Raw genomic sequence first — 16,198 nt, 5'->3', positions numbered from 1 at the left:
TACTGGGTCCTGTTCTTTTCAGTGTCTTTATCAATGACCTGGATGAGGGGATCAAATGCACCCTAAGTAAGTTTGCAGACGACACAAAGCTGGGAGGAAGCGTCGACCTGCTGGACAGCAGGGAGGCTCTTCAAAGGGATCGGAACAGGCTGGACCGCTGGGCTGAGACCAATGGCATGAGGTTTAACAAGGCCAAATGCCGGGTCCTGCACTTAGGGCACAACAAGGGAAGAGTGACTAGAAAGCTGCTTGGAGGAGAAGGACCTGGGAGCGTTGTTTGACAGCCGACTGAACATGAGCCAGCAATGTGCCCAGGTGGCCAAGAAGGCCAATGGCATCTTGGCTTGTGTCAGAAATGGCGTGACCAGCAGGTCCAGGGAGATTATTCTGCCCCTGTACTTGGCACTGGTGAGACCGCACCTGGAATACTGTGTTCAGTTCTGGGCCCCTCACCACAAGAAGGATGTTGAGGCTCTGGAGAGTGTCCAGAGAAGAGCAACAAGGCTGGTGAAGGGGCTGAAGAACAAGTCTTATGAGGAGCGTCTGAGAGAGCTGGGGTTGTTTAGCCTGGAGAAGAGGAGGCTGAGGGGAGACCTTATTGTTCTCTACAACTACCTGAAAGGAGGTTGTGGAGAGGAGGGAGCTGGCCTCTTCTCCCAGGTGACAGGTGATAGGACAAGGGGGAATGGCCTCAGGCTCTGCCAGGGGAGGTTCAGGCTGGATATCAGAAAAAAAATTTTCACAGAAGGGATCATTTGGCACTGGAACAGGCTGCCCAGGGAGGTGATGGAGTCCCCATCCCTGAAGGTATTTAAAAGACAGGTGGATGAGATGCTCAAGGGCATGGTTTAGTGGTTGGACTCGATGATCCTGGAGGTCTTTTCCAACCTAGTGGTTCTGTGACTTGGGGTAGGAATTCTGAGATGAATTTTTGAGAGCTAGGGCCCAAAATAATGCCTTAAAAGTCCTGACATATGTCCCAAAGCCTAGAATGTTGTCAGGCCAGAGACACCCAAGCCCTGAGCAATCTGCTACAACTGTTGCTGAGAGGTTATGTCACCTTCCTTGCAAGGAAGCAAATTGAGTGTGCCTGCTGCTGTGGCAGTGCTGTTCAGTGAAATGTACTCCTTTGAAATGTGAAGGCTGCATTCAAATTGAAAGAAATTGAGTGTTGGCATTATTCGGATTTTTGGGTGTTGTTTGAAATAGAATCCCTTTCCCACAAGAATCCATTAGAAAGAGTGTTCAGTATTCATTGGAAAGTACCTACTCTCATTGGATCAGAGGTCAGGACAATCCATGGAAGTGTCGAATTCTGTATGAGTAACTGATACTGGTACTGCAGGCACCATCCACACAGTTGTTTGTCTGTCCTGAAGATTTTTATGGTGCAGAATGTTGTTTCAATGTCTGGAGATGCTAGGTTCTTTAATTTTTAGGTGCCTGGCTTCAGAAAAATCTGACCATTTACCATCTGAAAACGGCCTCTTTCAAGATGTAAGTTAACCAGTCTGTTAGATGGCTTTGAAACGTAAGCATTTTTAAAAAACCCACAAAACAAACAAAACCCCAAAACCTAAACCCAAAACAGACCTCCTGAGTAGTCAATGTTTCAAAATGTGGAATGAGATTTGATGTTGTTTCTGTGGTACTTGTATGAACACATCTCCATTATACACCTCCTGAGTAAAGACAGCCAGTCACACTAAATGGGGCTCCCTTAAGAGAAGTGAGTTTTGCAGTAGGTTGCTGACTGGGAAATTCAATCATTTAACTTAAGAATTACTGTACTTGGAGAGCCTCTGCTGTAAAAGGACAAAAATCCCATGTGTAGAAAGACAAAGCTATAAGAAAACTAACGAGTGAAATCTGGATGATCTTGACCTGTTAGTATGTTTTTACTTGAGGAAGCCTAGAATAGTGGCTAAGAATAAACTGAGCTACAATTGTATGTAAGTTAGTACTTAAGCTTCAAATACACAGAAAACAATAAGTCTATAAACTTCATAATAGGGAAGAAGATACTTCTTATGTATTACATTTATATAAGGTGATTTTTTTTCTATTCTTACTTTCTCAGGCCTAAGAAAATTAGAAGAACTCATGTTTAGTAGTTAATAATGAACTTTTCGTAAAATCATGTTAAAAAGTGCTGCTCTTGGCAGTTAGATAACATTAAACGGTAGTCTGGCTTAGCTCTAGAGGGTCTTCAAGCTTTCTTTTATGTAAAATAATTCTCAGATTAGATTTCTCTAGGTAGATTTCTCTGTCATTATTGGTGACCAAATATCTTCTTTCTGAGAAACATAGAATCTAATACAAAATAAAGGACAAAGAATAGCATTTTTCATGTATCTGAGTGTTAATTTTAGTATGCTGCAATTTCTTTACTCTGTATCCCAGCCAAGCTCAATGGAAATTTGTAGAAATGAAATACTGTCACTGAAATGACCCTGTGAAATGTTGTAGAATTACACCACTCTGCCTGCTATGCAATTAGAACAAAAAGCTTATTCTCACCTTTCAGCAAAAGTTTAAAGTTATTGCCATAAAGCTCTGGCATTAAAAAAAAAAGTATTATTTCTCTTGCAAAAAAGGCTGACAGGCATGTCCTAAAAATAATACACCACCTAAATATATTATTGCATTATATTATTAAGTTATACTGTCCTGTAAGATATGCCAATATGAACACCTTTGTTTTAACTTCTTTAAACAACACTTTTCCTATTGGTTAGGAGTCTCCCAACCATTCAAGAAAAACAGAGATTGCTGTTGATATATATATATTTATAGTTACTTGTAGATATTGTAAAAAAAAATTCTTTTAGCACGTGTGTACATTGAGAAGCTGGATTTAGATAATGGCTATTATATTGTGATAGTCTACACGGCACAGATGTTTTTCATATATTTTAAGATGTCTCTTGTAAGAAGCATAGTCTGCAGGAGGGCTGGTGAGTGGCAGTTAGAGATCTGTTAAACTACCACATCCTAGTGGTGACATCCTGATGTGGTTCTCCAAGCTAAATAAAACACAGGAAAATGATATAAAAAGAAAGAGCATGGCTAGATAATTGTTACCAGTAGTGAATGTTTGCATTTCAGAGTTCTTAAGTGCGGTTAGAGCACCCAAGAGCCGTCCCAAATAAACAGTTTTCCAAGTGAGTCAAAATGCATTTTAGACTTTCTTCGTACCTTCATCTAGTTGAACTCCTCACCAGTTAGGTTAGTAGTATGTACAGAAAGTGCAAATCTTTATGAACAGGTAAGAGAGCACAAAAGAAATAATGCCAATGTGAAGACTTCTGCTGAAGTTGATAAAACTTGGACTGCGTCTGTAATGCTACATCCAGCATACTTACCTTTTTAACATAAAGATGTTAATGCTGAACCTGTCATTGCTAACGTTTTTGAGATGCTCTTTCAGTTAGAGAGCTTAAGGCTGCATGAATTAATTAATACATCTGAAAACTCTTCATATGTTGGTTGTATTCCAAATGTTTTCACTCAGACTTGAAGATTGAAAGCATTCTAAATGCTGGATAGTTGAAAACTTTGCTATTTGTCTCATGTGCAAGGATATCCCACTAAAGATGGGGCCTTGGGCAGCATGCTTGAGTGGGATGTCCCTGCCCATGGCAGGGGTGTTGGAACTAGATGATCTTTAAGGTCGTTTCCAACTCTAACTATTCTATTATTCTATTTAGAAGCTGGGAAAAAACTTCAGCACATATTTTTATTTACTGCTGGGTACGTTTATGGGTTGGTGAAAGTCATGAGGAGGATGTTGTCTCTTTTATACAGGTAAGCCTTGTTTATGTGTTGTTGGCCTTAGGCTTCAGTAATAAGGACAGCATTAGATTTTGAAGTGCAGAAGTTTTTGTAGCAATAAATTAAATTGTTTTTTTCATAGGTCATCCTACATTGTGTTTACAAATCAATCTAACAAATCATGCACTGGTATAAAAATGTATATGAATCTTGGTTAAGGTCGTGAGAAATGAAGCAGAAGACAGGATAAGTCACCTTAAAGAAAGGAAAAGAAAGAGGACCTGAACTGTGAAGAAAGTGGAAAACTGTGTAGTCATTCTGGAGAGCGGGAGGGTGTCCATTATCCTAAATGCAGCTGCCTCTGTAAAGAAGTGTCACATAATCATAGCAACCACATAACTCAAGAGATGTTGTGAAAAGCACATGCAAGGAAAACTTATTTGGCTTTAGCATGATAAAAATATGAGTGATTCTTTAGAGCTTTATGTGACCAATTGCCTGTGAAGCATGTTCATTTCTTCTTTGCTAGGAAGGTGCTGCTGGGGTCAGACCACAGACCTAGGCAGCTTCTCGGAAATGTGCCTCCAGGGACAGGAACTTCAAACCAAACACCCAACAAACAATCCATTCTGGAACAGCATTTGCAACAAAGTACTTAATAATACTAGTAATAAAAGTCTTCCTTGAGTAATTGGTGGCTTGCCAGCTGGGTGTTTTCCAAAATTCATTGACTTGCTGTTTTCCAAGATTGGTTGTGCAAGGTGAAAAGAGAGATGTGTATCTGAAAACATCTGCATAAATGCCATGGCTAGGAATAAAGCTTATAAGTTGGGTTAAGTTTCAATAGTAAAATCCTTGTTTCTGGGAAAACGTCATGCAAAAGAGCAGAGCTGATGTCTGGTATTGATGTAATGGGAAACTCTTGAGACTGGTGTCATCTGAGAAGGTGTCTGGTCAGATACACATTCCCTGGAGTTTGTAGCCTGAATGGCACAGTGAAGTGAGACCAAGAGGCCTCACACGTGACAGGGTTTTCGTTGAAGCCTCATCATTGCGTCCTTTGTCCAGCCCTCAACACCACCTTTAAATTGTCGTCACTTTGGTAAGGAAAGCCTTGTAAAGAGAAGGTTTATCTGTGGAGTAGCGGTTTTGTACTTCAGATGTGCAGAGACAAGACTGCTGTGCTTGATGTGCTGTTCTCCATGCAGGGGAGAGTCTGCACATTGAAAGGGAAGTGTTGTGGCCCTGCCACTGTCTTTTGTCCCACAGTTTCTTCCTATGCATTGTGAGTTCTGCAGGGCAGAGGTAGAAGTTTTCTCTGGTGAAGGTAAATGGCCTACAAATAATCTCATCTCTGTCTGTCGCTGTGGAGGCAAAGACGGGGAATGGAGTAACCCTTAAACTTAAGAAGTTTCTTCATATGGAAGTCAATAAAAACTGAGTTCTTGCCAAGCTAGTGAAATTATGCTGTACATTCAACTGGAGTAGAAAAATCACCCTGAAACATTTTACAGAGTGCTCAAAAGACCTAAAGGAAGGGAATTACTATTCACCTCCTATCATCTCTCCCCACTGTCCTTTTTTTGATTTTTATTGAATTACATCTTGTGTTTTCAGAGCATTTCTTTAGCTTCTGTGTTTGCTCCAGAATTTCAGCAATTGCCAAGTCCCTTCACTTGGTGTTGTTATCAATATTAATACTAGTGCTCTTCAATGCATTTTTTTCAAGTCATGAATGAGAATGTTGAGTGGAACCCAGAACAGCAGCCAGGGGAAGTGTGCTTGATTTAAAAAAGAAGACATTAAAAAAAGTCATTAAAAAGACGTAGAACTGCAACAGGAGTTGGTTTAATTTGCTTGTGAGTTCTAACACAGCATGGCAACACCTGGGTCATTCTTAGCAGACACCTGCTTGGCTAATCTGATCTTGAAGATTTCCAGTGATGTCCAGTCCATATCCCCCTGACTTACTGCAAAATTTTTCCTGTTTCCAGTTCAAGAGTGTTGGGTTTTGATAACGACTTTCACAATACTGTCTTTCAACCAGATCTTCACTCATTCATACTCAGTTCATTCTCAAAGATGGTTGTTAATGCATCCTGCCATGGGTAGTTTCCAAAGTAAGCTACCTAAATGTCATTAAGACTAGTTCATCTTCACACGTCAAGTGTTTCTAACGACTCTCTTACTCACTAGTTTCTATGCTATGCTAATCCTTTCTGTTTTCAGCCATAGTAATTTGTCAGTTTCCACTATTATTTTCAAGTTAGCCAGTTAGGAAATGAAGTATGGGACCAGTCATTTTCTCTCTGTGATTTCAGTGGGTGGTGGTTTAGCTATCAAATGGTGAGCTTTTCTCTGCTTGTCCTTTAAATTTTTGACAACATTTTATGCAGTTGCTTAGCTTTAAGTATCACTTGACCACTCATTTGGGGAGGAGACTTTTTCCCAGGAACATCCCAGAAGGCACTAGGAAGCATAGTATTGTGTGTACTTACAAAATTAACTCTGCATTTTTATTAAGGTAATTAAGAAAAGAATGCAAGTCGTTATAAAATACCTGGTATGTTTTGTGACAGAAAAATCTGTTTAATAATAAAAATCTTTTTTTGGGAAAAAACCCAACCAAACAAATCAAAACCTCCTCTTATTTACTCAATATCCACTTTCTATGCGATACCAGAAAGCAGAATTTGAGAACCAGGCAAAAAGTAAAGTGAAGATGAAGAACAGATTAATGGGACTTTGAAGTGCCTTTAGCAAAGAGCTGCCTGGCCAGAGAGATGGATCACAGTCGTTGTCTCATAATGAAACACATTCAGGTAAAATAGAAATAGTTTGGCTTAATAGCACCTCATTTTTTTGGTTATTAGTTTTTTGTCTGCACTGTCTGTCAAGAGAGCTGCATATCTGCTTTTGCTTTGAGTGCAGGAAAATACCTGTTAGGGCTGGTTTTATTACTTGATTTGATTTGGGTTTTTTCCCTTTCCTTGCCCTGGGTCATAAGAAAAGCAGTTTATTGACAAAATAAACTGTAAAATGAAACACCTGTCTGAACATTTTGAAACATTTGTTATGTTTCTGTATAAAGTGTGTTGAAACAAGGCTTAAATGCACAATTCAGAGAAGATGTGTGATTTCAGAGCAGTTTTGCCCTCTGGAGTCTCCTCTCTAGTGTGCATCTGGCCCTGTCCTGCCTGCATCTCTGCAGCACGTGCTGGAACTGGGAGGATGGCAGTCAGGCTCTCACCAAGGGTAACTGGGCAAGCAGTGTGCCACCATTGGGTGCAGAAAAGATAACGAAACCTGCAAAGATCTCAGCAAAGGGCAAGGAGGATCTCAGAGGAGAAAAAAGATTCTTAGAACTAGCAATGCAGAGGGTAAGACTGCTGCTTTTATGTACGTTGGGCTGGGGCCAGTACATACTGAGCTACGAAGACTTCTGGATACTAAAGACCAGTACAAGAAAAAGTTGACGTGTCATGAAACACTTCCAGCATGAAGATTAGATGCAAGTGTCTAACAATTGGAGGTTAGAAAAAGTCTCCCACTAGGAGTCTCAGAGCAGAGTATTCAATTGCTCAGTACCTATATAGGACAAATACCCAGTGTGGGTGCTTGTAGTAGGAATATTTTTAACTTTCTGCCTTCAGCCCACCTAGGTCTATCTTCATGAGTTTATAAGACGGAATGGTTTTTCTTCTTATTTCAGGACAGCTTTAGCCAAGAGTTTTTATTATCAAGTATTCAGATTCTGTTTCATCTAACAAGTGTTTCTAAATGTTAATTAAAATAGGTCTTTCATTTTGTAGAATTGTAGGCTGGAAAGTCTGTCATTAGAGTGTTGAAGCAAAGGCAAAAATCACTAGCAATATCACCAATAAACCCAATGTCTGTTCAGCTGGTGAGAATCCCTGGAAGGGACAGTAAGTTCTGCAGCTGGGCACTGGACTGAGGCAAAAAGGTGGCTCCCAGAGTGAGGGAAGCCCAGGAGGGAGCAAGGGGCAGGCGGCTCCTGACTCTCGGAAGCGGCAGCTGCCAAGGAGGGACGGTCCCGGAAACAGCTGTGGGAGATTACTCTGGGTTCTCAGCCTCATAAGCTAGAAGACAGGGAGGAAGAGCAGATCAAAGCTCCCATGATGCACGAGGAAATGCTCAGAGACCTGCTTGGCCAATTAGACATTCACAAGTTTATGGGGCTAGGTGGGATCTGCCCAAGGGAATTGAGGGAGTTGGCAGAAGTGCTTGCCAAACTCCTTTCCACCTTTCCATCATCTACCAGCAGTCCTGGCTGACTGGGGAACTTCCACTTGACTGGACACTGGCAAATGTTATGCCTATTTACAAGAAGGGCCAGAGAGAGAATCTGGGAAACTACAGGCCTGTCAGTCTGACCTCAGTGACGGCGAATGTCATGGAGCAGGTCGTGTAAAATACGGGTAGGCAAGGTGCTCAGGGACGTGGTTTAGTGGCAGATAGAAATGGTTAGACTCAATGACCTAAGAGGTCTTTTCCAACCTAGTGATTCTGTGATTCTATGCTCTTGAGTGCTATCTCACAGCACATGCAAGACAACTGGATGATCAGGCCCAGTCAGCATGGATTTATGAAAGGCAGGTCCTGCCAGACTAACCTGATCACCTTCTGTGGCAAGGTGACCCATTTAATGGATAAGGGGAAGGCTGTGGATATAGTGTACTTGGACTTCAATAAAGCCTTTGACACCATTTCTCACAGCAATCTGCTTGAGAAACTGACTGCCATCGGCCTGGACAGACATATCCTCTGATGGGTAAAAAAACTGGCTGGATGGCTGGGCCCAATGAGTTGTAGTAAACAGAGTTAAAACCAGTTGGAGACAGGTGATCCCCAAGGCTTGGTGCTGAGTCCAGTTCTGTTCAATCTCTTTATCTATGATCTGGATGAAGGCATTGAATGTACCTTTAGTAAGTTCACAGATGACACTAAGCTGGGAGGAGGTGTCCATCTGATTGAGCGTATGGAGACTCTGCAGAGGGATTTGAACAGGCTAGACTGATGGACTGAGACCAATGGCATGAGGTTCAACAAGGGCCAAGTCTTGCACTTGAGACACAACAACCCCATGCAATGCTACAGACTAGGGGGAGAGTGGCTGGGAAGCTGTCTGGTGTAGAAGGGCCTGAGGTTGTTGGTTGACAGCTGACTGAACATGAGCCAGCAGTGTGCCCAGGGGGCCAAGAAGGCCAATGGCATCTTGGCTTGTATCAGAAATAGTGTGGCCAGCAGGTCCAGGGAAATGATTCTGCCCCTGTACTCAGCATTGGTGAGGCTGCGCCTCAAATACTGTGTTCAATTTTGGGCCCCTCACTACAAGAAAGACATTGACGTCCTGGGGTGTGTCCAGAGAAGATAAAACAAAGCTGGTGAAGGGGATGGAGAACAAGTCTTATGAGAAGTGGCTGAGGGAACTGGGGTTGTTTAGCCTAGAGAAAAGGAGGCTGAGCGGAGACCTTATCACTGTCTACAACTACCTGAAAGGAGGTTGTAGTGAGGTGGGGTGTTGGTCCCTTGTCCCAAGTCAGAGGTGATAGGATGAGAGGAAATGACCTCAAACTACACCAGGGGAGGTTCAGGTTGGACATTAGGAAAAATTTCTTCACCAAAAGGGTTATTGGGCACTGGCAGAGGCTGCCCAAGGAGGTGGTTAAGTCATTATCCCTGAAGGTATTTAAAAGATGGGTAGATGAAGTGCTTAGGGATATGATTTAGTAGAGGACGGGTACAGTTGGGCTTGATGATCTCAGAGGTCTTTTCCAACCTAGTGATTCTATGATTCTGTATTTCTGTCATAGTGAGCTGTACATCACATAGTTTAGACTGAAGGGGTCATATGAAAACTTGGATTTTTGTTTGAACTAAACCACTGAAAGTTTTGAATGTCTTAATTATACATTTCAGTACGTTTAACTGAGAAGTACAGTTAATGTGGACACTTAATTCTTAAGAAATTGATCTATGGAATAAGTTAATACTCTGAGTAAGTTAAAGGGTAGAAAATAAAACTCATAAATTAGATAAAGTGGTAAGTATACAGAAAGTCAGTATTCTTTTTTTATAAAGGTATTTTGCTTCATCTAGAATCTTACTCTGATGTGTATTCTTCGTTGTTTTAGGACCTACCATGATCCATTGCCATTATCTTCTGCATCTGTATTCTAGTTTTACTTTCTTATGTATCTATTACACATGCAGAATTACTGGTTTTTTTTTCAAAAACTGTGCTTAGCTGTGCCAGTTTCTTTCCTAATTGTGTTAGAAATATAAAAATGGTAGGTGAACAAATCTGAATTATATCTTAATGAAGTTCCCAGAGTTCAATTGACTGAGTAGTAAAGCCAAATAGGTGGTTTTATGTTCCAGCTTCTCTGCTTCATTACTCATGGTGAGGTGGAATGAATTAAGTGTTTAGGTTTGGGGTGAGGATTTTTTGTATTTATGATTTAAAAAATGAGGAGTAACCAAGATGTTTTGAAAGGCAAGAAAGGAAGCAGAAAAATCCACTTCAAAATGTTTAAAAAAATGCTTACTCTACATTTTTTCATCGTCAAAATGAAAATTTTGACAGGATGACAGATGAAACCGATTGTATATACAGAGTCTCTTACATACAGTGGAAGAAATTGGAATGAGTCACTTTGTATTCCAGCGGAGACTGTTCAGTGGGTTTTTGCTATGTTAATCTCTGCACACCTCTGAAAAAGTTCCCTCTGTTAAGGCTGGTATGAATTTGCTGACCTCAGCAATAGTAACGTTTTCATTCTAGGTTGGATTTAGGCTGGGCAAGGTCATTCTGCTGAGCTGCTAGGTTTAAAATTGTAGTCCTTAGCCCCCTTCCTGTCTTTGGACCACAAACTGTTCCATGATGTGATGGCTCAATATTTCTTATTGTTTCAGATGTGTAAAAATCTATAAAGTTTCTAAGGATGTCCACTGCTCGCTGGGAAGGAAAAAAATTAAGGGGAGTGAGGGGTGAGAAAAGAGAGAGACACCTACAAAATGCAGGAGGCAGAATAAACTGTGTAAACAATCCACAATCTATTGGTTTTGACAGTCCTGTCTGGCCTGGTTACCTGCTGCCAGCCACAGGCGTCCTCTTCAGCTAACAATGGGGCCTCCCCAGTGTTTGCTGTAGTGGGAAATTTTTTTGTGGTGGAAAGAATCGCATAGAATAAAATGATAACTAGCACGGGGAAGCCATGAACTGATTTTGCTTGGGAGTGGTTTTCCAGTTTCTTGCTTAAATAATTTTTTGTCTGGAAGCAGAGCAGAAGTGATGCTCTTCTGATTACTTACTGGCACTTTTTTATTTTGAAGGTGCAGTTCTTAATAATTAAGGGTGCTTGATGGGGGAGTCATTCTTCGAAGCTTTGATTTCCAGACCAGAAGACTCATCGGACATCTACTAAGCTGTTCCTTTCCTTTAAATGTCAGATGATCTGAGAGATGATATGCCAGTAAAGGTTGTATTGGCAGCTGGAAGTTTGAGACAGTGACCAAGCGAAGAGAAGAAAAGCAGGAGTTTCACAAGACGCATTACATTTGGCAGTAGCTGGATCTCGGCTCCCTTAGACTGTTGCTTGTGATTCTCACCAAGGGAGAACCCTGCTCCAGGAAAATAGTCAGAACTCCACATTTTGCATGTTGGCTTTCTCCCTTCATCTTCATCATTCTTCCTGCATGATATCGGAATTATCCAAATGGAGTGATCCTGTTTAAGTTGCTATCAAAGGGTCTTCAGTTCATACATATAAGCCTGTCACCTCTTCCTGTATTCCCCAGTCATTTTTTGAAAATGTTGAGGTTCTTTTCCAGGTTTGCAGTTTTTCTTGGTTTCTGCGGTTCTGAGCTGGACACAATAATATTTGTCCTTAATCGTGGTGACTGACCATGTTTCTCTGTATAAACTTGGCTTGCTTCAAGCAAAACCCCCACACTTCAGTGATTCCAAGAAAAAAGGAACATAACCACAAGGTTTCCCCAAAGATTTTGCATACAGCTGATTCACTTAACCTCAAAGATAATAAATTATGGAGAAATTTGGACTGCTTCCACATATTCAGTATGTTCTGTAATAAAGCTGAATTCTTTTATTTTTCTTTTTTCTTTTCTTTTTTTTTTCTTCCCCCCCCTTCCCCAACAGGCTAAAGGAGTTGTCTCCATTCAGTCAGCTCAAATGTACTGTTGAACATGTTTATGGAACTCATAATACAACTGTTTTGAGACTTAGTTATTCTGTCTGACTTGTATCTAATGCCTTAGACTTTCACAGTCTTACAGAAAGGCAAAATAAGGCAGAAAGCATTATCTTCAAAGAATAAATACCCCTCTCCAGGAAAAAAAAATTAAATCTAGAATTGTCTTGTTGGGCAACAGACAAAAAGCAATGATGTCTTTAGTAATGTTTTATTAGAGGACTTCAGAGAAGTCATTGTATTAATTTGACATAAGTTCCTTTAAGGTAATGGACTAGATTCTTAATGAGGAAAGATGACCTGATTTTCTCTTGCTTTAACGTTTCTACCACAGAAAGCCTCATCTCTTCTTGTGACCCTTGGTGATGTCCCATGTGACATTCCACGTGTGATGAAGCACAGACGCATATGCTCTCTGTGCCTTCCCATGTAACGGCTTCATAATAATGTTCTTCATCTTAGATAACCTTGTCATGTTGATGTAGTTAAACGCTTGAACTTATGTACAGTTGTTTCAGTGTTTATGGTAATCATACCTAAGTCTGCTTTTTAACTAGGCAACTCTCCTTTTTGTACTACTTTGTCATCTCTTAATAGCCAGGAGTTCATAGTTTGGCTTTACCTTGGTATTTCTCTGTTGTTGCAGTATTTATAATGCTGAATTTTTCTTTTGTTTTTAAAGTAACCTTGTCTGATATGTATTCTCTGAAAAGTGACTCTATGTATGAAAGCAGCATCCTGTCTTAAGTTCATATCGCTTATCAATATCCAACTCGGGGAGTCATGCTTAATATGCTTTTCATGACCTCTTCTTGTGTTAGAAAGCTATCAATGTTCCTGCAGGTTTTCTGCAGAAATATTCTGACCTAGGTGCATATTTTGCAGGATATTTCTGCATGTATTAAGACTCCTGTAGTGTGGCTCCTGTTTTGCATACAGAATGGAAGCAAACCCAGTTCTGTAATACAATGATTGGTGAGAGCACATACAGAGCTTCACAGGGTTAAGGAAGTGGCTCATATTCCCCAGAGCCTGCCTGTCCTCCTCCATCTCAGTTGGAGCCATTTAATTATTTTGATGTTTTTTACCTAGGGTATGATATGAATTGTAAAGCAAAAGATTTTGCTTTTATTACTGAAAACAAATACTCATTTTAAACTGGGACTCAAAAGAATTCAGACTATTGAACTGATGTGACATTCTGTGGATGCTGAGATCTGCTCTGGCTTATATGCCTGAGGAGTATATGTTGGAGATCAGGCAGGGAATGGAACTGGCTCAGCATATTGTGTTTCAGTCAGTGTAAGGGAGTGGGAAATGTCTGCAGCTTTCTTTCCTCTGCTCTTCATTTGCAAGCTATTCTGACTAGGTTTCAAATCAATACTCTTAATTTCCTTCATCACTTGTGTCTGTCTGGTAATTAATTTCTATCATCATTAGCTGTTTCTGGATTTGAGTGAGCAACTACCATGAAAAAGACCTTTATAAAATGGGCCAAAATTATACTGTTGTGTTTTAAGTGGATACAGTAGTAACTACACTGTGCTGGAGGAAAGAAATGTATATTTTGGGAGCAGAAATCAAACTTACCTTCAAAGCCAGGGATATTTTGATGTAATTTAAGTCACTAAAAAATGGCAAAGGAAGGAATATGCAGTGTGCATACTAAGAACATTGATTACTGATACAGAAATGTGAAAATGGTTGTTACTGGCTCCTTAATTTTAAAGAATATATCAAAAAGTTTTTCACAGTATAGCTCAGACACTCTTGATGTTGCTCTAGAAGATACTGTATATGACTGTAATGAGCTGTTTTCTCAGGAGAAGGTGGTAATTAAATCCTTCTCTACAGCGAAATGGGCCGTGATAGGCAATTGCTAAAGATTTATTAACCACATATATATTAACAATTCCTTTTTATTTGGGTAAGAATAAACTGGCTATGTTTTAGAGTGGCAAGAAAAATATACGATTATTAATATATCCATTTTAATAGCATTTGGAAAACTCAGTTACTCTAACAAATTAGTAGTTTTCATATTTTTGTGGCATTTCTGATGAGTTAACCTGTTTAGAACACAAAATATTTTTTTAGCAAACATGATTTGTTTTAGCATGGATCAAAATAAAACAATTTTCCTGACACATAAGAATTATTTTTCTCAAGAACAGAGACAGTCTTTCAGCTTAATTAATTGCAAAGAGGAGAAAGTTGCTATGAACTATGTAGTAACAGTCTGATCCTACAGTAAAGTTAAATCCTGAGTGAGTGTGGAAAGAGAGGCACTAACAGAGCTTTACTTGCTCCCCCCCTCAGGTGTAACTGGATTTTCCTGAAATGCTTCTTTTCAAGCACATCTCACTGTATATGGAGTAGCTACTGCACTGCAAAGCAATGTACAGCTCTGTTTACGCTTGGAACTGAATTACTTTCCAGACAATTTAAATCGTATCAGAGGAATGGATAATAGAAATTATCCTGAATGTAGGGAATCGATCATATTATGTATGACATTAAAATAATCAACTGAGTTGTTTGAAGGATGGGTATTTGTGTTAAACATATAGAAAGATGAATTTCTGGTGAGCATCAGAAGACGATTTGTGATTTCAGATGACCATCAAGAAGCTGCTCTTCAGGCTTTTGTAGCTGTGTGAGCTCTTGTAACTTCAAGATACATACATCTGTAAAAGAACAAGCTTGAGGTATTGGGACATACCTGTAGATGAGTTGGAAGGCTTTTGGTTCAAGTTTTCATACTTCATAACCTATGCTAGAATGGTATAGAAAAAAACTGAAGGCAGATATTTCTGCAAACTAATCCTGACTCTTTATTCTAAATGGAAATTCATCACACTCTCTCACACACAAACTTTTCCTTGTCTACTGGATCCAGAAGTCTCTTTGTTTTTTTCTGGCACTCTGAAAAGCAACATGACATGGTGTTCTTTTGGCCAGACTGACAAGAGAAGAGCTCTTTGGTGCCACATTATGTTTTACTTCCACTAGTCTGCATTGCCCAAGAGGCAGTATCTACTGCCCATTCAACACTCCAGTAGAGTCCTCTTCCATGTGATGTTTGGGTATCTAGCAGGCTCTTGTAAAAATCTGCTCCTACTCTGTACTGATGTCAAGTTAGAGCAGAAGCATTTTCGCTGTCTTTAGTATGAGGATGACTGAGAGGAGAGGCACGTGTGGCCCAAGGGGAACTTGGTTTCAACTTCTGCTGTAAGGTTTCAACTTCTGCTGGGACATGTTGGGAAAGCTCCTGATTAATCCTCTGGAAGAAGGATTCAGGGAGGACAGTTGCAGGGAGAACAGCCCATGGAGGGGCGTGGGAGGGTGTATTTCATACATCACTTTGTAAGTAATGGTTAAAATGTCTGAAATTGTTGCCTTTTTATTGTACCTAGCTAAGAAGGGAGCACTAAAAAATTCTAGAGGCTTTTTTTTTAATGAAGCTTATTGACAGAATTTAAAAAGCATCTTGAAGAGGCAGGTGTAATTTCATCAGAATACAATTCCCATTCAATCCAGGAACAAAAAAGTACGTTGGAGGCTGGGGGACATCCATATTAGAAGAGACGTAAGTGAATGGTTTTCAACTCGAGATCAAGATCTGATGAAGGCCTTTGATGCTTCATTATTTAAGAATTTTTTTAAACTGTGTTCCTTTGCTTAAAATGTACAAAGATGCAGCTGACAGGTTTTGTCATGCAAATAATTGAATGCTGTCACTATTTAATTAAAGCTGCCTTGGCCCATTTATTTTTTGCTAAAATGACAATGTGCATCTAATATTTTATCACAAATGAAGCCAAAACAAATTAGTTTTGGGTTTTTCTTGTTAACAAAAAGTTAAAGGAGAGGGTATTTATTTTTCTTGAACTATTTGACACCACTGAACCAGTGGGATACAGGTACACTGGTTCCGTGAATTGACAAGTTTTGAAGTTGCATTGGATGATTTTTGTTTATCTCCATCCTTCTTCTTTTTGTAGGAAATTCCACTTATTTGGATGACCACGGACCACCCCCTCAAAAGGTGAGCTGTTGTCGTTTTGCATTTACTTTCTTCCTACTTTTTTTTCGGTTTAGGTTTTAACTAATTGTATGTGTATCGTGTGCAAAGCAACTCTGCTGAGTTTATGTCAACAGCACTTGGCCTTTCAGACTTCCCCCCTCGA

General features: G+C 40.0%; 1 protein-coding gene across 1 annotated transcript in view; it reads left to right on the top strand.

The window, feature by feature from the left end:
- The window catches only part of UST (uronyl 2-sulfotransferase), a 159,799-nt gene that overhangs the window by 48,180 nt on the left and 95,421 nt on the right, over positions 1–16,198 (top strand). The window contains exon 2 of the mRNA XM_054063135.1: positions 16,013–16,056. Coding sequence (XP_053919110.1) covers positions 16,013–16,056 — 44 coding nt within the window. The remainder of the gene's footprint in view (positions 1–16,012; positions 16,057–16,198) is intronic.

This window comes from Cuculus canorus, chromosome 3 (assembly GCF_017976375.1).
Source record: "Cuculus canorus isolate bCucCan1 chromosome 3, bCucCan1.pri, whole genome shotgun sequence".
Taxonomy (NCBI): Eukaryota; Metazoa; Chordata; class Aves; order Cuculiformes; family Cuculidae; genus Cuculus; species Cuculus canorus.
This window is presented reverse-complemented; position numbering and strand designations above follow the sequence as displayed.